The 25002-nt window shown below is 64.7% G+C and overlaps 2 protein-coding genes across 2 annotated transcripts in view; one reads left to right on the forward strand and one right to left on the reverse strand.

Annotated features, from left to right (window-relative positions):
* Positions 1–606: 606 nt before the first annotated feature.
* Positions 607–25002, forward strand: part of LOC133221829 (NACHT, LRR and PYD domains-containing protein 12-like) — a 29834-nt gene continuing 5438 nt past the window's right edge. The window contains 11 exon segments of the mRNA XM_061371021.1: positions 607–930; positions 1636–2784; positions 14873–15005; positions 15007–15128; positions 15131–15238; positions 15241–15409; positions 15944–15968; positions 15970–16015; positions 16018–16072; positions 16623–16654; positions 16657–16777. Coding sequence (XP_061227005.1) covers positions 648–930; positions 1636–2784; positions 14873–15005; positions 15007–15128; positions 15131–15238; positions 15241–15409; positions 15944–15968; positions 15970–16015; positions 16018–16072; positions 16623–16654; positions 16657–16777 — 2243 coding nt within the window. The 5' untranslated portion in view covers positions 607–647.
* LOC133221828 (cuticle collagen 19-like) lies at positions 18364–19177 on the reverse strand. The gene is made up of 3 exons (XM_061371020.1): positions 18984–19177; positions 18645–18755; positions 18364–18495 (listed from the first exon to the last, which is right to left on the reverse strand). The coding sequence occupies exons 1-3, from the start codon at positions 19111–19113 to the stop codon at positions 18389–18391; spliced, it is 348 nt and encodes a 115-aa protein (XP_061227004.1). The 5' UTR covers positions 19114–19177; the 3' UTR covers positions 18364–18388.

Raw genomic sequence — 25002 nt, forward strand, 5'->3', positions numbered from 1 at the left:
ATGGTCAGATGGAGAGGGGAGGGCTGCTGGTGCTGTCCCTCGGAGCTCCCTGGTACCCCAGGATGGCTTACAGCAGGGAGGATACAGCCCTGGCTGTGGGAACCCCCTGCAAGCCCTGCTGCTGGTGGGGCCGGATGGCAGCAGCATCGCAGGGAAGGAGCAGGCTGTGCCCTGTGCTTCCAAGAGGAGCAGTTGTTCCCACAGAGCAGCACTGGCTGCCAAGGTGCTGTCCATAGGTGCAGTTTTCCTCCTCCTTCAGCTCCCAATGTGCCTTCAAGCATCCTTTCCCAGCATTCCTCAAGGGAGCTTTGCTGCACGCATCCCCCTGGAGCACTTGGGTTCCATCACGCCTGGATGGAAGCTGTAGCTTCAGCTACAGAATCCCCACATGCTGCAGTCCCAGTTCCCGTTCCTCCCCCAGGTGGGTTATGGAACCATGGAATGGTTCAGGTTGGAGGGGACCTTCAAGCCCCTCCAGTTCCAAGCTGGATGTGGGGCTGGGTTGAGAAGCAAAACCCCCACAGGGATTCCAGGCAGCACCGTGCACCATCCTCCATGTCCCCATGGCCCGAGTGCCCCCCATGGGTACAGACCCCAGGATGAGGTTTGGGTGTTCTCCCAGTGCTGTGTTCAGGTGAGAGCCGGTGATGGCAGAGGAGGAGCCAGCGGTACCCAGCCTCCTGCGGGTGCTGCAGGGTCTCACACTGAAAGGCTTCCAGGAGTTCAAGGCGAAGCTGTCGGAGGTTCACGTGGAAGGAGGATGGAAAATCCCCAAGGATTCGCTGGCAAAAGCCTCCCACCCGTGTGCATTGCTCAACTGCATGGGCGAGAACTACAGCGAGGACACAGCGATGGAGGTGGCGATCGGGCTGCTCAGAGAGATGAACCTGAGAGACCTCGCTGAGGAGCTGCTGGTGGAGGTGGTGAAAGGTAAGAAACCAGCGTTCATCTTTCATCATGGAACCAGGGGATGGGTTTGGGGTGAAGGGACCTGAAAGCTCCTCCAGCTCCAAGCCCAACCCCTTCCACTGGAGCAGCTTGCTCCAAGCCCCTGTGTCCTTGAGCACTGCCAGGGATGGGGCAGCCACAGCTTCTCTGGGCACCCTGTGCCAGCGCCTCAGCACCCTCACAGGAAGAGCTTCTGTCTAAGAGCTCAGCTCAGTCTCCCCTTGGGCAGGTTCAAGCCATTCCCCTTGGCCTGGCCCTACAGGCCCTTGTCCCAAGCCCCTCTCCAGGCTTCCTGCAGCCCCTTTAGGCACTGGGAGCACTGGGTCACTTTTTGCCTTTGGGTGATGCTGGAACGCTTTGGAGCTGGAGGCATCTTTAGGAGCCTTTGTCCCCAGGGGCATGAGCAGAGGAGGACCGAGGCTGCCGGTGGCTCCAGACCATTGCATTTGCTCCCAGGTGAATGAGGATTGCAGGGTGGTTCAAGCAGGGGTTGAAGGATCAGGCAGATGGAAGAAGAACCCCCCCTAAGTGACCAAAGGCCCTAAATTCTGGCAGACAACGTCCTTATTGCCTCTGCCACGCTTAAACCCCTGAGCATTGAAATATCCATCCCATTGGTGTGGGTGGTGAGGAGCTCCTTGGGCATCTGGTTGTGCTTGGGCCTCATTCTGCTCCTCACTGGCACAGAGCACAAGCAGAAGTACAAGGAGCACATTGTCCAGGCGTTCCTCCAGTACAAAGAAGTGAACTCGTGTCCTGGGGAGAGCCGGTCCATCCGGAGCCACTTCACCACCCTGACCATCACCAGGAAGCCTCGGAGCAAGCGTGAAGCTGTGGACACCAGCGATGGATGCGCTGACACCGGTGATGGACCAGCCACCATCTCCACGCTGTTTAACCCCAGTGAAGATGGGCAGACCCCACAGGTCGTAGTGCTGGTGGGAGCCCCAGGGATGGGGAAGACGATGGCAGTGAGGAAGGTGATGGTGGAGTGGGGGGAAGGCACCATGTACACGCAGTTTGACTACGTCTTCTGCATTGACTGCAAAGACACAGCCCTCCCCAAGGAGGCCAGCGTGGCAGACCTGGTGTCCAGGTGCTGCCCTCACCAGAGGGTGCCGCTTGGGAAGATCCTGGAGGAGCAGAAGAGGATCCTGTTCATTCTTGATGGCTTCGAGGCCCTGGGATTTGCCTTGGTCCAGCCTGAATCGGAGCTGAGCTCTGACCCCAGGGCAGTGAAGCCGCTGGAAGCCACCCTGATGGGCTTGCTGAAGAAGACTCTTCTCCCCGAGTCCTCCTTGCTCATCACCACCAGGCCAAGGGCTCTTCAGAGCCTGGGGCAGTGCCTAAAGGGGGAGGATTACATGGAAATAGGGGGATTTTCCAGAGCCATGAGGGAGGAACACTTCCACAGGTACTTTGGGAACGACCACAAAGCAGACCTGGCCTTTGGGTTTGCCAGAGCCAACGAGATCCTTTACAGCTTATGCAGCATCCCCATCATGAGCTGGACCGTCTGCAGCATCCTGAAGCAACAGCTTTGCAAGGAGAAAGACCTCACAGAGTGCTCCAAAGCCGCCACATGGATGAGTGTGCTTTACCTCTCCTGGTTAGTGAAGCACAGGGGCAGGGACAGCCCACAGGACCTCCACCGGTTCCTCCTCAAGCTTTGCTCCTTGGCTGCTGGTGGCATCTGGAAGCACAAAGTCCTCTTTGAGGAGAAGGAAATCAAGGACCATGGCTTGGACCAGCCAGACCTTGTCCCCCTCTTCCTCAATGAGAACATCCCAAGGAAAGGACTGCACCATGGGAACACCTACGGATCTGAAGGTCACAGTGAGGTTCCTGTGTGGTTTGGTGAGCCAAGGATGCAGAGAGTACATGGACAACACCATCGGGTGCAGAACCTCAGCACGAGCCAAGGAGGAGCTGCTGAGGTGGCTGCAGGGGAGGCACGGAGGCACCTCCCAGACTGGCCAAGGGGTGAAGCTGGCCCGGTTGGACACGTTCCACTTCTTGTTTGAGATGAACGAGGAGAGCTTCGCACGAAGGGCGCTGGGGGCTTCACTGATGTGGAGCTGCAGGACACGAAGCTGACCCTGTACGACCAAATGGCTCTTGCCTTCTGCATCAGGCACTGGCCTGGGCTGGGCTCTGTCACCCTCCGGGGATGCTCCTTCCACCAACAGGACCCCAAGTCCAAGGCGGCAGCATCAGTGCCCTGGTAAGTACTGCTCCAGAGACCCAAAATCCCAGAGATTCCTCCTTTCCCACCCCAAAGGATGCTTCTAAAAGCTCTTGAGCTCCTTTCCCTCAAACACCTTGTCCTTTGCTGGGGTTTAGCTCCTCCCACCAAAACTTGTCCTTTCGTGGATTCATAGATGAGTTTGGGTTGGAAGGGACCTTCAAAGCTCATCCAGTCCAACCCCTGCCACGAGCAGGGACATCTTCATCTAGATCAGGTTGTCCAGAACCACATCCAGCCTGGCCTGGAATGCCTCCAGGAATGGAGATGGAGCATCTTAGCCTTAACAAACCCATCTGTGCCCAGGGGCTCATCTGGCTTCACGTCCCCCTGCTTGCATGCAAAGAGCAGAGCCCCGATGAGGAAACTTTAAGCGCACCCCAAGCTCTGCTCGTGCTCCTTTGTGCCTCCAAAGCCACGGGGGTCCCTCCCAAGAGCTGGTGCCAAGCTCTGCTGTGCCGGTGCCAAATCCAGGCGCTCCTGGTGAAAGCCACCCGTGGCTCTGTGCCCTGCAGCTCTGGTCCCTCGGATGCCGGAGCACAGCCCGGTCCCATGGCTCAGCAGCAGCCCCAGGAGCTGCATTCCCCCATGGATGTGCTCTGCCGGGCGCTGCGGCACCCTGGTAGTGACCTGTGGGTGCTCCGGTAAGAGGCTGAGCTGGGGTGGGTGGGTGCTGGAGGGGAGCAGATGGGTGCTGCTCTAGGGTGGATAAGAGGGAGCTATAGGGTGAGGCCAGGCTTTCATTGGCCATGGGAGGGGTGGTCCCTCCATGCTGATTGGCTGTGGGGTGAAAGGGTGGGGTCCCTCCATGGTGATTGGCTGGGGAGTGAGAGGGTGGGATCGCCCCATGGTGATTGGCCCTGCAATGGGTGGGTGAGGTCCCTCATGATGATTGGCTGTGCTAAGGGTGGATGTGTGCTCTCCATGCTGATTGGTCGTGAGGTGCCTTGAGGCTGATTGCCTGGGAAGGGGGGTGTGGGAAGGTGGGGACACTCCATGCTGATTGGCTGTGCTTAGAGTGAGAGTGTTCCCTCCATGCTGATTGGCCAGGTGGTGGGTTGGTGTGTTCCTTTGAGGTTGATTGGCTATCTGGTGGGTGGGCATAGCCCCTCGATGCTGATTGGCGGGTGGGGCGGGTTGGCGTGGTTCCCCCCATGCCCGTTGGCCGGTGGTGGTGGGGGGGTTCTGTCTGGGCTGTCCCGCAGGCTGCAGTGGTGCCAGCTGCCTGAGAGCTGCTGCTGGCCCAGCACCGCAGCCTGGAGCGCCTGGAGCTGGGGGACACCGCGCTGGGGGACCGCGGCGTGCGCCTGCTGTGCCAGGGGCTGCGGCAGCCCGGCTGCTGCCTGCGTGCACTGCGGTGAGAGCCCCGGCACGCGGCGTGTCCCTGAGCATCCCCAGCATCCCTGGGCATCCCCATGGCACCCACAGCATCCCTGAGCATCCCCATGGCAACCCCGGGAGCCACTAAGCATCCCCATGGCACCTCCAGCATGCCTGAGCATCCCCCTCGTATCCCTGGGCACCACTGAGAATCCCCGTAGCAACCCCGGTCATCCCTGAGCATCCCTATAGCACCCATGGGCACCCCAGAGCATCCCCATGGCAACCACGGGGACACCTGAGTATCCCCATGGCACCCAGAGGCATCCCTGAGCATCCCCATGGCAAACCCGGGAGCCACTGAGCATCCCCATGGCACCCACAGGTATCCCTGAGCATCCCCTTCGTACCCCTGGGCACCACTGGGAATCCCCATGTCAACCCCGGTCATACCTGAGCATCCCTACAGCACCCACGGGCACCCCAGAGCATGCCTATGGCACCCACGGGCACCAGTGGGTATCCCCATGGCACCCACAGGCATCCCTGGGCATTGCCATGGCAACTACAGGCATCCCTAAATATCCCCCTGCTACCCACAGGCATCCCATAGTATACCCCCAACACCCCCAATCATCCTTGGGCATTCTGCCGGCATCCCTGTGCATCCCTGAGCATCCCCTTAGGAGCCCCAGCCTCCCTGAGCATCCCTTCCTGTACCCTCTGGCATGCCCGGGCATCCTGAGCATCCCCCTGACATCCCCCCCCTACATCCCCAGCATCCCCCTGGCATCTCTGAGCGTCCCTTTCGCACCCACAGACATCCAATAGCATTCCCCAGTACCCCTGGCCATCCCTGAGCACCCTCCTGGCACCCCACAGCATCCCTGGGCATTTCCCAGGCAGCCAAAGCCCTGGGGCGGATGGGAGCACTGCAGTGGTACCCAAAGGAGTCCCCTGGGCGGGCCTCATCCCTGTGTCCCGCTCTCTCAGGGCACTGGCTCCGGGTTAGGACCACGGTGGGGTGGCACTGAGGCTCTTTCCCTGCAGTCTGCGCTATTCCCGCCTCAGCAGCGCCTGCTGCAAGGACCTGGCCGCTGTGCTGAGCACCGGCCGCTGGATTTGTCCTTCAGCGAGGGGCTGCGGGACGCGGGTGCGGAGCTGCTGTGCGAGGGGCTGCGGCCCCGTTCCTGCCGCCTGCGGACGCTGCGGTAAGGGCGGGACCCGAGTCCCAGGCGCAGCGGCTCCGCAGTCCCGCCGCACATCCCTGTTCCCGCATCCCGCAGGCTGGGGAGCTGCCGCCTGACGGGCGCCTGCTGCCGAGCGCTGCCTGAGGGCCGGTTCCTCCCCTCACCTGCCTGGACCTGAGCGACAACGAGCTGGGAGCAGACGGGGTCCTGCAGCTCTGCCGCCAGCTCCGGAGCCCCTCCTGCCCGCTGCGGGCCCTGGGGTAAGGGGCTGGCTGTGCCTCACCCCTGTGCGAGACCCGAGGGCTCAGGGAGGGACAGGAGGGGCATGGAACCACGCAAGGAAGGAAGGGTTTGGGTTGAAAAGGGTCCTGAAAGCTCCTCCAGCTCCAACCCCAACCCCTTCCACTGGAGCAGCTTGCTCCAAGCCCCTGTGTTCCAACCTGGCCTTGAGCACTGCCAGGGATGGGGCAGCCACAGCTTCTCTGGGCACCCTGTGCCAGCGCCTCAGCACCCTCACAGGGAAGAGCTTCTGCCTAAGAGCTCAGCTCAGTCTCCCCTCGGGCAGGTTCAAGCCATCCCCCTGCCCTGTCCCTCCAGGCCCTTGTCCCAAGCCCCTCTCCCACGTTCCCTGCAGCCTTGGGCACTGGAGCTGCTCTCAGGTCTCCCTGAGCCCCCAGCTCAAGCCGGGGGTGATCCCCACAGCTCTCTCCTCCCTCTGTTCCAGGCTGAGCACAGCCGGGCTGCCCCAGGACGCGCTGCAGGCCCTGGCTGCCCTGCGGGCGCTGAAGCCCGGCCTCAAGGTCGGGGACCTCCTGGAGCAGGAGCGCCGCAGACGGGGGGGATGGCCCGGCTCCGCTTCCAGCGCGGGGCCCTGCCGGGCAGGAGGGGGCCCCCCTCGCTCCGCACAGGAGCGCTCCTCTGGGAGGGCCCCCCTGCAGCAACCGCAGCCGTTCCCAGCGCAGGGCTCGGGGACCTGGGGGGAACCCGCTCTGGCTCTGAGCCTGCCCGAGGCGTGGGGGCGCAGGGGAGGAGCTGCTGCCTGCAGCCTGCATCCTGCATCCGCTGGATGGGGCAGAACCCCTCCACGTCCTTCCCTCTCCCGTTTCCCAGCTGTGGGGAGCAGATCCATAGAGATCTCTATAGACCCCATCTATTGCTGGGAACACGCATCCTGGTGTTGCTGGATGCCAAATAAAGGAGCTGGGGCCCCTATTCCCTTTTTCTTCCTCCGCCCTTCTCCCTGCCCCAGTCACACCCAGGGACCCCTCTGTAGGTCCAGCTCCTGCCGCACGGGATGGTTGATGTCCCCGGGAGCAAGGTGCCAGCCTGGAAGTGAGTCTGCAGCCAGCTTGGGAGTTTTAATAGGGAAAACCATGGGAATTCACGGTGAAACTAAACCCAGATCCCTGCAGCGCTGCTGCAAGAGGGACACCGGAGCTGCTGTGCTGTGGTCCTGGGCACGGAGAGGTGACCTCCATGGCCAGGGCCACCCGTCCTTGGGGACAGAGCCCCCAGCACCCGCACTTGTGTCCCCCGTGGCCTCGTGTGCTGCGGCCGCAGCATCCTCACAGCAATGTCCCCAAGGTGCCAACGTCAGCATCATCGTAGCCTGTGTCCCCCTGGGGGCTGCTCCGGGGGGTCCCCTGTGCTCCCTGGGGGGTGACGGCTCCCGCCTGGGGGCAGCAGAGGCTGGTGCCTTAGTGGGGGCCGCTAAACCCCATCTGGGTCTTGCTGCCGACCCCCATGGATTTGCTGCTGCTCCCCCCCCAGCCACCACAACCAAGCGAGGTGGCTCTGCAGGGCACAGGGACACTCACCTGCATGTGCCACCCCCTCGGGGGTGTCCCCGTGCCAAGGGACTCCTCTGGCACAGCCTCGGCATCATCGTAGCCATCAGGGGGTCCGTCCTCAGGCAGGGCAGGGGGGCCTGGGGGCAGAGGTGGGGGAGGTACAAGGGGTGACCCGGAGGCCGTGGCAGGGCTCTGGCTGTGTCACTCCATCCACAGAAAGCAGGGGTCTGCGGGAGTGCTGGGGCTGCTCATCCAGAGCCACAGCTGAGCTGGGCTCATCCAGGCCAGGGGACCCCGTGCCCCCTTCACTCCCCAGTCCCTGCGGGGGTCTCACCGGGATCCTGTGCCCATGCCCTACCTGGGGCTGCGCCGGGGTCACTCTCCTCCACATCCTCTGCAGTGTGATGGGCAGCTCGTCTCTGAGCCCTCTGCTGGGGAGCCTGGTGGGGAGAGGGGCACAGTGGGACAGGGGACACCCCACCGCCACGGGATGAGCCACGCCGCCAGGAGCCAGGGCTGTGGTGGGGCCGTGGGGCAGAGCTACCCCAGTACGGGCACACATGCACCAACCTGGGCGACTGGGCACCTTCTGGTATCCCGGCATCCCGGTGTAGTCCAGCTCCTCATCAACAGCATCCAGGGCTCTGCCAGGCTCTGGAATAACAGCAGCAGCGCTCAGCAGGAGCAGCGGGGTCACCAATGACTGCTCTGCCGGCACACGACAGCGGCGTCCGGGATGTCCCACGCGTCCTGGCACACGGGGCTCCAAGCGCCCTGGACGAAGCTCCACACGCCCGGCACAGCGCCCAGGGCCCCCCCCGCCAGCCTCAGCCGCCGGCTGCCTGCGGGGCACGGACGGGATGCACCGGGGCTGCTGCCTGCGGGGCCCCCACCGCCCGGCCCATAGCGGGGCACTCACTCCCTCACTCCCTCACTCACCGGAGCACACAAGAGCCAGAGCCTCGCCAGCGCCGCTCCCAGCACTGGCCCTGCCGACGTTGCACTGCGCCAGGGCGTCCTCGCTGCACGCGCACTGCACCTCCTGAGCCCCCACGCCGCCGGGGCCCGCCACGGGGTACGCCCGCTCCAGCTCGCCGCAGCCCAGCTCCCGGCACGCCACGGTGGCCGCCTTGGGGGCCCGGAGCCCCGCGGACACAGCGGCCCAGCTGCCCGGGCTCGTGGGGACCTCCAGCCGCCCCTCGCACCGGCTCTGCCCCTCCAGCAGCCGCAGGGGCTCGGCAGCGCCTGCAGGATCCACCCGAGAAGCTGGGGCTGCCCCATCCCTGGCAGTGCTCGAGGCCAGCTTGGACACGGGGGCTGGGAGCAAGCTGCTCCAGTGGAAGGGGACCCTGCCTGTGGCATTGCTTGGAACCGGATGGGCTTTAAGCTCCCTTCAACCCAAACCAGGCTGGGATTCTGTGCTAAAGCACCGGCGGTGCCATGGGGTGGCAGCACAAGGTCCCGGGACGATGCTGGGCCCCAGCTCAGCCCCTTCACCCCAAAGGACCCCGCATCCTCCGTTCCCAGTGCTTGGGGGGTCCCCACAGCCCCACGAGGCTTCTCCCCCCCCGGTACCGCACGCACCTGAGCACTCGACCGCAGCAGCGTGCCCGCAGCTTGGCTCCCCCAGCACCGCCACGGGGCACTGGCCTGGGTGCTGCTCGCTGCCGCTGCAGCCAAAGGCATCCACGCGCAGGGTCCCGTTCCCGCTGCCGAAGGAGCCTCCCGGGAGCACGGCGCTGGCAGGGCCGCAGCCCAGGTGGTGGCAGAGGACATGGGCATCGGGCAGGTCCCAGGCGCTGGCGCAGAGGGACCCCCACGTCCCCCCCCTGCCATCACCTCCACCCGCCCGGCGCAGCGCGAGCTGTGGTTCGCCAGCCGGAAGCCGCTGTAGGCTGGGGCACAAAGGGGGTTGGGGGGTGACAATGGCACAGGGGGTCCCCCAGCACCCCCCCCGCTGGCCCCGCTGCTTACACCAGCAGACGATGCTGGCGTGGCCGCTGCAGGCCTCGGGCGCTCCGTGCCCGCTGCCTGCAGGCGCTCAGGAGGAGCTCGCTGCCGCTGCACTCGAATCCTGCGTCCCATTGCGGGCTCCGATGCCGCCGGGAGTAGGCCGGCCCCGCGCGCCCAGCACCGAGCCGCAGCCCAGCTCCCGGCACACAACCTGGGCAGCCTTCAGCTCCACCAGCATCCTCACAGAGCCCGGCCCCCACGCTTCGGGGCAGGCCCGCACCTCCAGCCGCCCCGCGCAGGGGCCATCGCCACCAACCAGCCGGGAGAAGCCTGCGGGGAGAGGCCCGCAGGGAGTGTGGGATTGGAGCAGCCCTGACACGGGAAGAACTGGGCTGCTGCCTGAGGAGCAGCTCCCCACGACCCGGCTTCAGGAGCGCTTGAGACCAGAACGGCTCCGTGTGCTGGGCTGCACCCCCCAGAGCGTCAGCAGCAGCTCCGGGAGGGGGATCCTGCCCCTCTGCTGCGGCCGGGGAACTGCAGCGCTGGGTGCAGAGCTGGGGTCCTCCGCATAAGAAGGCCATGGAGACGTTGGGGCAAGGGTGGAGGAGAGGCCACGAGGATGCTCAGGGGCTGGAGCAGCTCCTGCATGGAGCCAGGCTGGGAACACTGGGGCTGCATGGAGAGCTCAGAGCAGCTTCCAGTGTCTGAAGGGGGCTACAAGGATGCTGGAGAGGGACTATTAGTCAGGGACTGCAGCAATAGGAAAAGGGGTGATGGGTTCAAACTGGAGATAAAGCAGAAGCTCTTCCCTGTGAGGGTGCTGAGGCGTGGCACAGGGTGCCCAGAAGCTGTGGCTGCCCCATCCCTGGCAGTGCTCAAGGCCAGGTTGCACACAGGGGCTTGGAGCAAGCTGCTCCAGTGGAAGGGGTCCCTGCCCGTGGCAGGGCTTGGAGCTGGATGGGATTAGACTCCCTTCAACCCAGTCCTGGGGCTCTGTGCTCTGCCAGCACCAGCTCCCGGCTCCTCCTTTGGCAGACCACACCGGCGTCGAAGACGTAGAAGCCTTCATGGGCCCCCAGCCCCTCACCCTCGCACTCCCAAAGCGCTTTCTCATACCACGGCAGTTCACCAGTGCCATGTTGACAGGGGGGTCACCGCTGCTGTAGCTTCTGCCTTTGGTGTAGGCCCTGGTGGCCGAGCCGCAGCCCAGCTGCTGGCAAACCACCTCCGCATCCATCATGTCCCAGATGGGGTCTGCCACCGGGCCCCAGCGTCCCCGCAGCTCACCTCCACCTTCCCCATCGCAGGGACCGCTGCCGCCCGCCAGCCTCAGCTCCAGTGCGTCTGCACCACGGCACCGGCCCAGCCTCAGCCATAGCCAGTGCCACATCACGCGGCCGGTGTCCCGGCACCACCGGCATCCCCCACCTCACCTGTGCAGGTCACCCCCACATCGCGCTCGTGGCTGCAGAAGTGCTGGCCCCATTCAAAATGGGGACAATCCTGCAGCGTTGCCTCGTTGCCATTGCAGAAGAAGACGTGGAGCCAGATGCGGCCGGTGCCCTGCCCAACGGAGCGTACGGGGACGCCGTGGCCGCCGTGCCACAGCCGAGCTGCCGGCACACCACGGTGGCCCAGTGGGCGTCCGAGTCGAAGTCGTAGCTGCAGACGGAGCCCCATTCACCTTCATGCTCACCTCCACCCTCCCGGCGCAGCGCCACCACCACCCACCAGCCGCAGCTCATCGGGGCCCTGCACCGTGCTCAGCTCAGCCTGGGGCTCTGCGGTGCTCCGCGGCTGCCCCACGCTGAGCTGCACCCACAGAGAGCCCAGCACCCTCACAGGCACCATCTCACACACCAGACTCTGCCTCCTGGGTCGGGCTGGGTGATTTATAGGCAGCGCACAGCCAATGGAGGCGCCTTTCTGAGCCCGTTATCAGTTGGGTTATCTCCCATGTGGGGAGGCCTCGGGCTCCAATAACCTGCTCCGTACCAAATATGAGGCTCAGCTCCGTTCTCAGCGGATCACACGCCTTGCAGGAGGGTAGGAGCCCGGATGCCCCCAGTGTGAACCAATAACACCTCCCCCCCCTTAGCACCCGGTGCTGCAACAGGGCGCACGACCAGTCCTGCATCCCCCCCCATGGCACTGACCCTGCTGCGGCGCCTGCCAAGAGCTTCAATGGCAACAGGATTTTCACCCCAAAACCTACCAAACCCCGCAGGCCGCTGACCAGCACGGAGCAAAGCCCAAGGAGCCCGGGCACAGCAGCACCCATCCTTGGGGTGCTCCCCTCCATAGGGTGCCTGCAGACCCGGAGTGGGGGGGGCCCTGAGGTGGCAGCAGCGCCTCACCGCGGTGCCTGCAGGTGGCCCATGGCGGTGCCGGCAGCTGTGGCAGGCAGGAAGGAGGCGGTTTCCCCCCCCTGCAAGCGGCTGTCGGCATCGACCACACGCAGCTCCCCAGCCACCTGCGGGGCTCCCGATAACGCCGCAGCGGCACCTGCCTGCGCTCGTGCCGCCGAGGGGCACGGGGCCCCCATCCGCAGCCGCTGGGGACCCCGGGCCAAGCCGGGAGCAGCAGCAACACCCGACGGGGGCGGGGGGTGCAAGGAGCAGGAGCGAGCTCCAGGGCTCGCTTGAGCCGGGCTTCACCTGGCGGACTCCATCAGCGCTGAGCAGCGCCGGCGGCCACAGGGGAAATGAATGGAGAGGCTGCGGAGGCAGCTTCCCCTTGAAGAGCTGCTGATGGCAAAGGCACCCGACGTGCTGGAACAGGGGTGAGCCAGGGCACATAGGAAACACGGGGGGCCGAGAGGCCCCTTGAGCGGTGCCTGTGGCCCAGGGGCTGTGCCCACCGCGAGCCAGGAACCGGCTGCCTTCAGACGTCCCCGTTATCGCCGTGGGGAGCGCACGGGGCTGCCCCAGCGCTGGCGGCCCCCGGCACGTCCCCCATGGCAGGACCCTGCCTGACCCTGCTGCACCGTGACTCCCACGGGGGCACAAACACCGGGAGCGCCCGCACACGCAGCCCGTGCAGGGCCGCCCCCAACGGCACAAACGGGTTCGATGCGGAACGGCTCCGTTAGCTCCGCGACGGGAGCGCGGGAAGAGGGCGCGCCAACGCCGCGCCTGGCCCCGCCCATTCAGGGACTGGACACGCCCCCCCCTCCTTGGTCCAGCCTGAATCGGAGCTGAGCTCTGACCCCAGGGCAGCCAGACCTTCTCCCCCTCTTCCTCAATGAGAAGATCCCAAGGAAAGGAGTGCACCATGGGAACAGAGAATCACAGAATCCCAAGGGTTGGAAGGGGCCTCAGAAGATCATCTGGATTAACCCCCCTGCAAGAGCAGGGTAACCTGGTGCCAGTCCACAGGAACTTGTCCAGGAGGACCTTGTATATCCCCAAATGTAGGGGACTCCACAAACCCCCTGGGCAACCTGTTCCAGTCTCTGTCACTCTCACAGTAAAAAAGATTCTCCTGATGTTCACATGGAACCTCCTATGCTCCAGTTCACACCCATTGCCCCTTGTCCTGTCACTGGACATCCTGAAAAAAACCTAGCTCCATCATCCTGACACTCACCCTTTACATATTTGTAACCATTGATGTGCTCACCCCTCAGTCTCCCCCAACTTAAGAGACCCCAGCTCCCTCAGCCTCTCCTCTGAGGGAGATGTTCCACTCCCTTCATCATCTTTGTGGCTCTGCGCTGGATTCTTTCAAGCAATTCCCTGTCCTTCTTGAACTGAGGGGCCCAGAACTGGACACAGTATTCCAGATGCAGCCTCACCAAGGCAGAGTAGAGGGGGAGGAGAACCTCTCTTGCCCTACTAACCACCCTCTTTCTAATGCACCCTAGGATGCCATTGGCCTTCTTGGCCACAAGGGCACATTCCTGGCTCATGGTCATCCTCCTGTCCCACCAGCACCCCCAGGTCCCTTTCCCCTTCACTACTGTCCAGCAGGTCAACCCCCAGCCTGTACCGGTACATGGGGTTGTCTACACCAGATGCCAGACTCTACACTTGCCCTTGCTGAATTGCATCAGTTCTCCCCCTAAGAGACTGTCCAGCCTGCAGGGTCTCGCTGAATGGCAGCACAGCCTTCTGCTGTGTCAGCCACTCCTCCCAGTTCAGTGTCATCAGCGAACCTGCTGAGGGTTAGCTCAGTTCCCTCATCCAGGGCGCTCAGGGAGCTGCTTAAACAGCCCTGGTCCCAGCACCGACCCCTGAGGTGCTCCGCTGGTCACAGACCTCCAGCTAGATTCTGCCCATTGACCACAACTCTGCCTTCTTCCCTTCAACCAGCTCTTGATCCACCTCACTGCCTGATCATCAAGCCCACACTTCCTTAGCTTATCTATGAGGATGCTGTGGGAGACAGTATCAAATGCCTTACTGAAATCAAGAAAAACCACATCTACCGCTCTACCATCATCCATCCACCTAGTTACTCCCTCATAGAAGGCTATCATGTTAAGATCATAGCTGACTTCCCCTGGTAAAACCATGTTGGCTGCTCTTGATGACCCCCTCATCCTTGGTATGTCTAGAGATGGTGTCAAGAATAAGTTGTTCCATCACCTTTCCAGGGATGGAGCTAAGGCTGACCGGTCTATAATTACCCGGCTCCTCCTTCTTGCCCTTCTTACAGACTGGTGTGACACTTGCCACCCTCCAATCCTCAGGCACCTCTCCTCTTTCCCACGACTTACCAAAGGTGATGGAGAGTGGCTGAGCAATAACCTCCGCCAGCTCCCTCAGCACCCATGGGTGTATTCCATCCCAGACCCATCGATTTATAGATGTCCAGACTGCTTAACTGATCCCTAACCCAATCCTCATCTACCAAAGCAAACTCCTCCTTTGTCCTGGCTCCTGCTGGGGCTACAGGAATCTTGGGCCCGTGGGGAGACCATGAGTTTGCCCAGCAATTCCTTGTTTAACCATTTCTGCTGGTCTCCTGGCTCCCTTACTTGATTTCCTACCCATTGGGACACTCTGATCCTGAGCTAGAAGAAGTGGTCCTTAAATGCTGACCAACAATCTTGAGCTCCTTTACCACCTAATACCCTTTCCCATGAAACTTCCCTTAGCAACTCATTGAAGAGGCCAATGTTGGCCCTTTGGAAATCCAGAACTGTGGCCTTGCTAGGTATTCTATTCCTCCCACACAGGATCCTGAACTCCACCATCTCATGGTCACTGCAGCCAAGGCTGCCATTGACCATCACCACTTGAACCAGACCCTCCTTTGTTGGTGAGTACTGGATCCAGCAGCGTTCCTCTCCTTGTTGGTTTGTCCACCATTTGCATGGAGTATCATCAATGCACTGGAGGAACCTCCTCAACTGTGAATGATTGGCTGTGTGAGCCTGCCAGCAAATACAGGGGTAGTTCAAATCCCCCATGAGGACCAAGGCTTCACCCACCTGCACCTGCAGGAGTTCTTTGCAGCCATGCTCTATGTGCTGGAGGACAACGTGGAGGTGGTTGGTGACTCAAGGGATATCTCAAAGGATGTAAAGGTGTTGCTAGAAAGCTACAGCGAGTCCGGAGGGCTTGAAGGTCACAGTGAGATTCCTGTGCGGTTTGGTGAGCCAAGGATGCAGAGAGTACATGGACAACACCATCGGGTGCAGAACCTCAGCACGAGCCAAGGAGGAGCTGCTGAGGTGGCTGGGGAGCACGGAGGCACCTCCCAGCCTGGCCAAGGGATGAAGCTGGCCTCGTTGGACACGTTCCACTTCTTGTTAGAGATGAACGATGAGAGCTTCGCACAAAGGGCGCTGGGGGCTTCAGTGACGTGGAGCTGCAGGACACGAAGCTGACCCTGTATGACCAAATGGCTCTTGCCTTCTGCATCAGGCACTGGCCTGGGCTGGGCTCTGTCACCTTCCCGGGATGCTCCTTCCACCATCAGGACCCCAAGACCGAGGCAGCAGCATCAGTGCCAAGGTAACTACACCTCCGGAGACCCAAAATCCCAGAGATTCCTCCTTTCCCACCCCAAAGGATGCTTCTAAAGGCACTTGAGCTCCTTGCCCTCAAACACCTTGTCCTTTGCTGGGGTTTAGCTCCTCCCACCAAAACTTGTCCTTTCGTGGATTCATAGATGAGTTTGGGTTGGAAGGGACCTTCAAAGCTTGCATCCAATCCAACCCCCTGCCACGAGCAGGGACATCTTCATCTAGATCAGGTTGTCCAGGACCATCCAGCCTGGCCTGGAATGCCTCCAGGAATGGAGATGGAGCATCTTGGCCTTAACAAACCCATCTGTGCCCAGGGGCTCATCTGGCTTCACATCCCCCTGCTTGCATGCAAAGAGCACAGCCCCGATGGGAGCTTTTAAGCGCACCCCAAGTTCTGCTCGTGCTCCTTTGTGCCTCCAAAGCCACGGGGGTCCCTCCCAAGAGCTGGTGCCAAGCTCTGCTGCTGGTGCCAAATCCAGGCGCTCCTGGTGAAAGCCACCCGTGGCTCTGTGCCCTGCAGCTCTGGTCCCTTGGATGCCGGGGGACCAGCCCGGTCCCATGGCTGAGCAGCAGCCCCAGGAGCTGCGTTCCCCATGGATGTGCTCTGCCGGGCGCTGCGGCACCCTGGTAGTGACCTGCAGGTGCTCCGGTAAGAGGCTGAGCTGGGGTGGGTGGGTGCTGGAGGGGAGCACATGGGTGCTGCTCTAGGGTGGATAAGAGGGAGCTATAGGGTGAGGCCAGGCTTTCATTGGCCATGGGAGGGGTGGTCCCTTCATGCTGATTGGCTGTGGGGTGAGAGGATGGGGTCCCTCCATGGTGATTGGCTGGGAAGTGAGAGGGTGGGATCGCCCCATGGTGATTGGCCCTGCAATGGGTGGGTGAGGTCCCTCATGATGATTGGCTGTGCTAAGGGTGAATGTGTGCTCTCCATGCTGATTGGTCGTGAGGTGCCTTGAGGCTGATTGCCTGGGAAGGGGGGTGTGGGAAGGTGGGGACACTCCATGCTGATTGGCTGTGCTTCAGTGAGAGTGTTCCCTCCATGCTGATTGGCCAGGTGGTGGGTTGGTGTGTTCCTTGAGGTTGATTGGCTATCTGGTGGGTGGGCATGGACCCTCTATGCCGATTGGCTGGTGGGGCGGAGCTCCGTGACCCCCATGCCCATTGGCCGGTGGCGGTGTTCTGTCTGGGCTGTCCCCCAGGCTGCAGTGGTGCCGGCTGCCCGAGAGCTGCTGCTGGCCCAGCACCGCAGCCTGGAGCGCCTGGTATGGGGGGACACTGCGCTGGGGAGGCACCGTGCCGTGTGCCTGCTCTGCCAGGGGCTGCGGCAGCCCGGCTGCTGCCTGCGTGCACTGCGGTGAGAGCCCGGCACGCGGCGTGTCCCTGAGCATCCCCCAGCATCCCTGGGCATCCCCATGGCACACACAGGCATCCCTGAGCATCCCCATGGCAACCCCGGGAGCCACTGAGCATCCCCATGGCACCCGCAGGCATCCCTGAGCATCCCCATGGCAACCCCGGGAGCCACTAAGCATCCCCATGGCACCCGCAGGCATCCCTGAGCATCCCCCTCGTATCCCTGGGCACCACTGGGAATCCCCATAGCAGCCCCAGTCATCCGTGAGCATCCCTATAGCACCCACGGGCACCCCAGAGCATCCCCATGGCAACCACGGGGACACCTGAGTATCCCCATGGCACCCACAGGCATCCCTCAGCATCCCCATGGCAACTACAGGTCCCTGAATATCCCCCTGAGGTACCAAAGAGGCATTCCATAGCATCCCCAGCACCCCCGGGCATCCCTGGGCATTCCCCCGGTACCATCTGGCATTCTCGAGCATCCAGAGCATCCCCATGGCATCCCCCCCCGTGCATCCCCAGCATCCCCCTGGCATCGCTGAGCATCCCTTTGGACACCCACAGACCTCCCATAGCATTCCCCAGCAACCCTGCACATCCCTGAGCACCCTCCTGGCACCCACAGCATCCCTGGGCATTTCCCAGGCAGCCAAAGCCCTGGGGCGGATGGGAGCACTGCAATGGTACCCAAAGGATCCGCCTGGGCTGGCCTCATCCCTGTGTCCCGCTCTCTCAGGGCACTGGCTCCGGGTACTGACCACAGGTGGGGTGGCGCTGGCTCTTTCCCTGCAGTCTGCGCTATTCCCGCCTCAGCAGCGCCTGCTGCAAGGACCTGGCCGCTGTGCTGAGCACCAGCCCCTGCCTGGAGGAGCTGGATTTGTCCTTCAGCGAGGGGCTGCGGGGACACAGGGTGCCGCCAGCTCCGGAGCCCCTCCTGCCCGCTGCGGGCCCTGGGGTAAGGGGCTGGCTGTGCCCTTGCACCCCTGTGCGAGTGCCGAGGGCTCAGGGAGGGACAGGAGGGGCATGGAACCTGCCCCAAGCATGGGGGCGCAGGGGAGGAGCTGCTGCCTGCAGCCTGCATCCTGCATCCGCTGGGATCGGGGCAGAACCGCTCCACGTCCTTCCCTCTCCCGTTTCCCAGCTGTGGGGAGCAGATCCATAGAGATCTCTATAGACCCCATCTATTGCTGGGAACACGCGTGTTGGTGTTGCTGGATGCCAAATAAAGGCGCTGGGGCCCTTATTCCCTTTTCTTCCTCCGCCCTTCTCCCTGCCCCACTCACACCCAGGGACCCATCTGTAGGTCCAGCTCCTGCCGCACATCCCCAAGGGATGGTTGATGTCCCCGGGAGCAAGGTGCCAGCCTGGAAGTGAGTCTCCAGCCAGCTTGGGAGTTTTAGAGAGGGAAAACCATGGGAATTCACGGTGAAACTAAACCCAGATCCCTGCAGCGCTGCTGCAAGAGGGACACCTGCGGAGCTGCTGTGCTGTGGTCCTGGGCACGGAGAGGTGACCTCCATGGCCGGGGGCCACCCGTCCTTGGGGGCAGCTCCAGCACCCGCACTTGTGTCCCCGTGGCCTCTCGTGTGCTGCGGCCGCAGCATCCTCACAGCAATGTCCCCAAGGTGCCAACGTCAGCATCATCGTAGCCTGTGTCCCCTGGGGGCTGCTCCGGGGGGTCCCCTGTGCCCCCTGGGGGGGGACGGCTCCCACCTTGGGGGCAGCAGAGGCTGGTGCCTTAGTGGGGGCCGCTAAACCCCATCTGGATCTTGCTGCAGCCCCATGGATTTGCTGCTGCTCCCCCCCAGCCACCGCAGCCAAGCCCCCCCCGAGGTGGCTCTGCAGGGCACAGGGACACTCACCTGCATGTGCCACCCCCTCGGGGGTGTCCCCAGTGCCAAGGGACTCCTCTGGCAGAGCCTCGGCGTCATCGTAGCCATCGGGGGGTCCGTCCTCAGGCAGGGCAGGGGGGCCTGGGGCAGCGATGGGGAGGGGATGGGGGTGACCCGGAGGCCGTGGCAGGGCTCTGGCTGTGTCACCCCCCCTCCATACACAGAACCAGGGGTGCCCGGGGGGCGCTGGGGCTGCTCATCCAGAGCCACAGCTGAGCTGGGCTCATCCAGGCCAGGGGACCCCGTGTCTCATTAACTCCCCTGTCCTAAGGGGGCGTCCCTGCCGGGATCCTGTCCCCATGTCCCTACCTGGGGCTGTGCCGGGGTCACTCTCCTCCACATCCTCTGCAGTGTAATAGGGCAGCTTCGTCTCTGAGCCCTCTGTTGGGGAGCCTGGTGGGGAGAGGGCACAGTGGGACAGGGGACACCCACACGCCATGGGATGAGCCGCAGCCACACCGCCAGGAGCCAGGGCTGTGGTGGGGCCGTGGGGCAGAGCTACCCCAGTACGGGCACACGTGCACCAACCTGGGCGACTGGGCACCTTCTGGGACCCTCTGAATCCCGGTGTAGTCCAGCTCCTCATAGACAGCATCCAGGGCTCTGCCAGGCTCTGGAATAACAGCAGCAGCGCTCAGCAGGAGCAGCGGGGTCACCAATGACCCCCCTCTGAGCCCCGGGACCCCCAAAGCAGCTCTGCGCCGCAGCACCCACCTCGTGGCCCAGCCCAGGCCCGGTACATCTGCAGAGCCAGGGCAGCGAGCGCCAGGCACAGCAGCACCCCCAGCACCGCGCACAGCACCGTCGGCACCGGCACCGGCCCGGCCGCTGGCCGCGGCGTGTGGGGCTGCCTGCGGGGCCATGGAGGAGCAAGGTGAAGCGAGGCCGTGGAGCGCGGCCGGCCCGGCGCAGGCCTCAGCATCAGAGCTACCTGTGAGTGTGGGGCTCCCCGGGGACGGGCTAGCATCCCCTCGGCGCCGTCCTCAGCGCACACCACATGCGCGTCCCCGCCGGGCCCGCACGGCTGCAGGCGCCAGGGAGCCGAGGGGCAGCGCCACAGCGAGCGGGCCCCGTCCTCGCAGCGCACCCCGGCGAGCCAGGCGGGGGCCGGGAGCGGGGCAGCGCCGGCCCCGAGGCTGCCCCCGTCCCCGCAGCCCAGCTGCCTGCAGGCGGCGGCGGCCGTGGCCGGGCTGGTGCCGTCGGCGCACACGCGGCCCCACGTCCCGTTGTAGAGGAGCTCCAAGTGCCCGCTGCAGCCTGCCTGGCATCGGGGTTACCCGAACCAGCGCTGCCCTAGCCGCGGGGGGCAAGGCGGGGGTCACCGCACGGCTCCGGGTGCGCGCCCCCGCCCTGCCCCTGCCCGTGCCCGTGCCCGTGGCCGCCACTGACCTGAGCACACGGCGCCGGCCCCGCCGCCGAGCCGGCAGCCGCGCTGCGCTGGGGCCGGGCAATCCCAAAGGGACGCCTCGCTGCCGGCGCAGCCACCGGCACCCGCCCACGGCGGGGCCGCCCCGGGGCCGAAGCGAGCGGAGCCGGGCGCGTCCAGCGCTGCCCCGCAGCCCAGCTGCCGGCACACGACGGCGGCGTCCGGGATGTCCCACGCGTCCTGGCACACGGGGCTCCAAGCGCCCTCAACGTAGAGCTCCACACGCCCGGCACAGCGCCCAGGGCCCCCCGCCAGCCTCAGCCGCCGGCTGCCTGCGGGGCACGGACGGGATGCACCGGGGCTGCTGCCTGCGGGGCCCCCACCGCCCGGCCCATAGCGGGGCACTATTCCCTCACTCCCTCACTCACCGGAGCACACAAGAGCCAGAGCCTCGCCAGCGCCGCTCCCAGCACTGGCCCTGCCCGAGACGTTGCACCGCCAGGGCGTCCTCGCTGCCCGCGCACCGCACCTCCTGCAGCCCCACGCCGCCGGGGCCCGCCACGGGGTACACCCGCTCCAGCTCGCCGCAGCCCAGCTCCCGGCACGCCACGGTGGCCGCCTGGGGGGCCCGGAGCCCCGCGGACACAGCGGCCCAGCTGCCCGGGCTCGTGGGGACCTCCAGCCGCCCCTCGCACCGGCTCTGCCCCTCCAGCAGCCGCAGGGGCTCGGCAGCGCCTGCAGGATCCACCCGAGAAGCTGGGGCTGCCCCATCCCTGGCAGTGCTCGAGGCCAGCTTGGACACGGGGGCTGGGAGCAAGCTGCTCCAGTGGAAGGGGTCCCTGCCCGTGGCACTGCTTGGAACCGGATGGGCTTTAATCTCCAATCAACCCGAACCACGCTGGGATTCTGTGCTAAAGCACCGGTGGTGCCATGGGGCTGCAGCACAAGGCCCCGGGACGATGCTGGGCCCCACCTCAGCCCCCCTTCACCACAAAGGACCCCGCATCCTCCATTCCCAGTGCTTGAGGGGTCCCCACAGCCCCACGAGGCTCTTCCCCCCCGGGTCCCGCACGCACCTGAGCACTCGACCGCAGCAGCGTGCCCGGGGGGGCAGCTTGGCTCCCCCAGCACCGCCACGGGGCACTGGCCTGGGTGCTGCTCGCTGCCGCTGCAGCCAAAGGCATCCACGCGCAGGGTCCCGTTCCCGCTGCCGAAGGAGCCTCCCGGGAGCACGGCGCTGGCAGGGCCGCAGCCCAGGTGGTGGCAGAGGACATGGGCATCGGGCAGGTCCCAGGCGCTGGCGCAGAGGGACCCCCACGTCCCCCCTGCCATCACCTCCACCCGCCCGGCGCAGCGCGAGCTGTGGTTCGCCAGCCGGAAGCCGCTGTAGGCTGGGGCACAAAAGGGGGTTGGGGTGAGAATGGCGCAGGCATCCCACCCCCGCTGGCCCCGCTGCTTACACGAGCAGACGATGCTGGCGTGGCCGCTGCAGGCCTGGGCGCTCCGTGCCCGCTGCCTGCAGGCGCTCAGGAGGAGCTCGCTGCCGCTGCACTCGAATCCTGCGTCCCATTGCGGCTCCGATGCCGCCGGGAACAGGCCGGCCCCGGGCACAGCCAGCACCGAGCCGCAGCCCAGCTCCCGGCACACGACCTGGGCAGCCTTCAGCTCCACAGCATCCTCACAGAGCCCGGCCCACGCTCGGCCCTGCCGCACCTCCAGCCGCCCCGCGCAGGGGCCATCGCCACCAACCAGCCGGGAGAAGCCTGCGGGGAGAGGCCCCGCGGCGGTGCTCAGGGATCGGAGCAGCCCTGACGGGAAGGACTTGGGCTGCTGCCTGAGGAGCAGCTCCCCACGACCCGGCTTCAGGGAGCGCTTGAGACCAGAACCCCCCCGGCTCCGTGTGCTGGGCTGCACCCCCAGAGCGTGAGCAGCAGCTCCGGGAGGGGATCCTGCCCCTCTGCTGCGGGAACGGGAGAAGGCTCCTCAGTATTAGAGGGCCTTAGAGATGTTGGGGCAAGGGTAGAGGAGGCCACGAGGATGCTCAGGGACTGGAGCAGCTCCTGCATGGAGCCAGGCTGAGAACATTGGGGCTGCATGGAGAGCTCAGAGCAGCTTCCAGTGTCTGAAGGGGCTAGAGAGATGCTTGGAAGGGACCCTCATCAGGGAGTGCAGCGATAGGACAAGGGGTGATGGGTTCAGATTGAAACAGGGGGGATCCAGGTTGGAGATAAAGCAGAAGCTCTTCCCTGTGAGGGTGCTGAGGCGCTGGCACAGGGTGCCCAGAGAAGCTGTGGCTGCCCCATCCCTGGCAGTGCTCAAGGCCAGGTTGGACACAGGGGCTTGGAGCAAGCTGCTCCAGTGGAAGGGGTCCCTGCCCGTGGCAGGGCTTGGAGCTGGATGGGATTTAAGCTCCCTTCAACCCAGACCTGGGGCTCTGTGCTCTGCCAGCACCAGCTACCGGCTCCTACCTTGGCAGACGACGGCAGTGTCATAGTCGTGGAAGCCGTCATAGGGCCCCCAGCCCCTCACCTCGCACTCCCAAAGCGCTTTCTCGTGCCCGCGGCAGTTCACCAGTGCCATGTTGACAGGGGGGTCACCGCTGCTGTAGCTGCTGCCTTTCATGTAGGCGCTGGTGGCCGAGCCGCAGCCCAGCTGCTGGCAAACCACCTCCGCATCCATCATGTCCCACGAGTCATCTGCCACCGAGCCCCAGTGTCCCCGCAGCTTCACCTCCACCTTCCCATCGCAGGGACCGCTGCCGCCCGCCAGCCTCAGCTCCAACGCGTCTGCACCAGGGCACCGGCCCAGCCTCAGCCATAGCCAGCGCTGCAGCACGCGGCCGGTGTCCCGGCACCACCGGCATCCCCCGCCTCACCTGTGCAGGTCACCCCCACATCGCGCTCGTGGCTGCAGAAGTGCTCGCCCCATCCGAAACTGGGACAATCCTGCAGCGTTGCCTCATAGCCGTTGCAGAGAACGTGGAGCCAGATGCGGCCGGTGCCCTGCCCGAACGGAGCGTACGGGGACGCCGTGGCCGCCGTGCCACAGCCGAGCTGCCGGCACACCACGGTGCCCCTGCGGGTGTCCCAGTCGAAGTCGTAGCTGCAGACGGAGCCCCATTCACCTTCATGCTTCACCTCCACCCTCCCGGCGCAGCGCCCACCACCACCCACCAGCCGCAGCTCATCGGGGCCCTGCGCCGTGCTCAGCTCAGCCTGGGGCTCTGCGGTGCTCCGCGGCTGCCCCACGCTGAGCTGCACCCACAGGAGAGCCCCCAGCACCCTCACAGGCACCATCTCGCACACCAGGACCCCCCCTCTGCCTCCTGGGTCGGGCTGGGTGATTTATAGGCAGCGCCGCAGCCAATGGAGGCAGCAGCACCTTCTGAGCCCGTTATCAGTTGGGTTATCTCCCATGTGGGGAGGCCTCGGGCTCCAATAACCTGCTCCGTGCCCAAATATGAGGCTCAGCTCCGCTTCTGGCGTCACACACCTTGCCAGGGGGGGTCAGAGCCCGGATGCCCCCAGTCTGAACCAATAACACCTCCCCCCGTAGCACCCAGTGCTGCAACAGGGCGCACGGACCCATCCGGCATCCCCCCATGGCACTGACCCTGCTGCGGCGCCTGCCAAGAGCCCAATGGCAACAGGATTCACCCCAAAACCTACCCAAACCCCCACAGGGCCGCTCTTAGCACCAGCACGGGGCAAAGCCCAAGGAGCCCGGGCACAGCAGCACCCATCCTTGGGATGCTCCCCTCCATAGGGTGCCTGCAGACCCGGAGTGGGGGGGCCCTGAGGTGGCAGCAGCCCCCCCCCGCCTCACCGCGGTGCCTGCAGGTGGCCCATGGCGCTGCCGGCAGCTGTGGCAGGCAGGAAGGAGGCGGTTTCCCCCCTGCAAGCAGGGACCCGCTGTCGGCATCGACCACACGCAGCTCCCCAGCCACCTGCGGGGCTCCCGATAACGCCGCAGCGGCACCTGCCTGCGCTGATGCCGCCCAGAGGGGCACGGAGCCCATCCGCAGCCGCTGGGGACCCACCGGGCCAAGCCGGGAGCAGCAGCAACACCCGACGGGGGCAGGAGGTGCAAGGAGCAGGAGCGAGCTCCAGGGCTCGCTGGAGCCGGGCTTCACCTGGCGGACTCCATCAGCGCTGAGCAGCGCCGGCGGCCACAGGGGAAATGAATGGAGAGGCTGCGGAGGCAGCTTCCCCTTGAAGAGCTGCTGATGGCAAAGGCACCGACGTGCTGGAACAGGGGTGAGCCAGGGCACATAGGAAACACGGGGGGCCGAGAGGCCCCTTGCAGCGGTGCCTGTGGCCCAGGGGCTGTGCCCACCGCGAGCCAGGAACCGGCTGCCTTCAGACGTCCCCGTTATCACCGTGGGGAGCGCACGGGGCTGCCCCAGCGCTGGCGGCCCCCGGCACGTCCCCCATGGCAGGACCCTGCCTGACCCTGCTGCCCGCCCGTGGCTCCCCACGGGGGCACAACACCGGGAGCGCCCCGCACACGCAGCCCGTGCAGGGCCGCTCCCAACGGCACAAACGGGTTCGATGCGGAACGGCTCCGTTAGCTCCGCGACGGGAGCGCGGGAAGAGGGCGCGCCAACGCCGCGCCTGACCCCGCCCATTCAGGGGCTGACCACGCCCCCCTCCTTGGTCCAGCCTGAATCGGAGCTGAGCTCTGACCCCAGGGCAGCCAGACCTTCTCCCCCTCTTCCTCAATGAGAAGATCCCAAGGAAAGGAGTGCACCATGGGAACAGAGAATCACAGAATCCCAAGGGTTGGAAGGGACCTCAGAAGATCATCTGGTCCAAACCCCTGCAAGAGCAGGGTAACCTAGAGTACATCCCACAGGAACTTGTCCAGGAGGACCTTGAATATCCCCAATGTAGGGGACTCCACAACCCCCCTGGGCAACCTGTTCCAGTGCTCTCTCACTCTCACAGTAAAGAAGTTTCTCCT

The sequence above is a fragment of the Neopsephotus bourkii genome, unplaced genomic scaffold (genome assembly GCF_033783945.1).
Source record: "Neopsephotus bourkii isolate Nb327-2 ecotype Australia unplaced genomic scaffold, CSIRO-AGI_Nbou_v1 NB_1557, whole genome shotgun sequence".
Lineage (NCBI taxonomy): Eukaryota > Metazoa > Chordata > Aves > Psittaciformes > Psittacidae > Neopsephotus > Neopsephotus bourkii.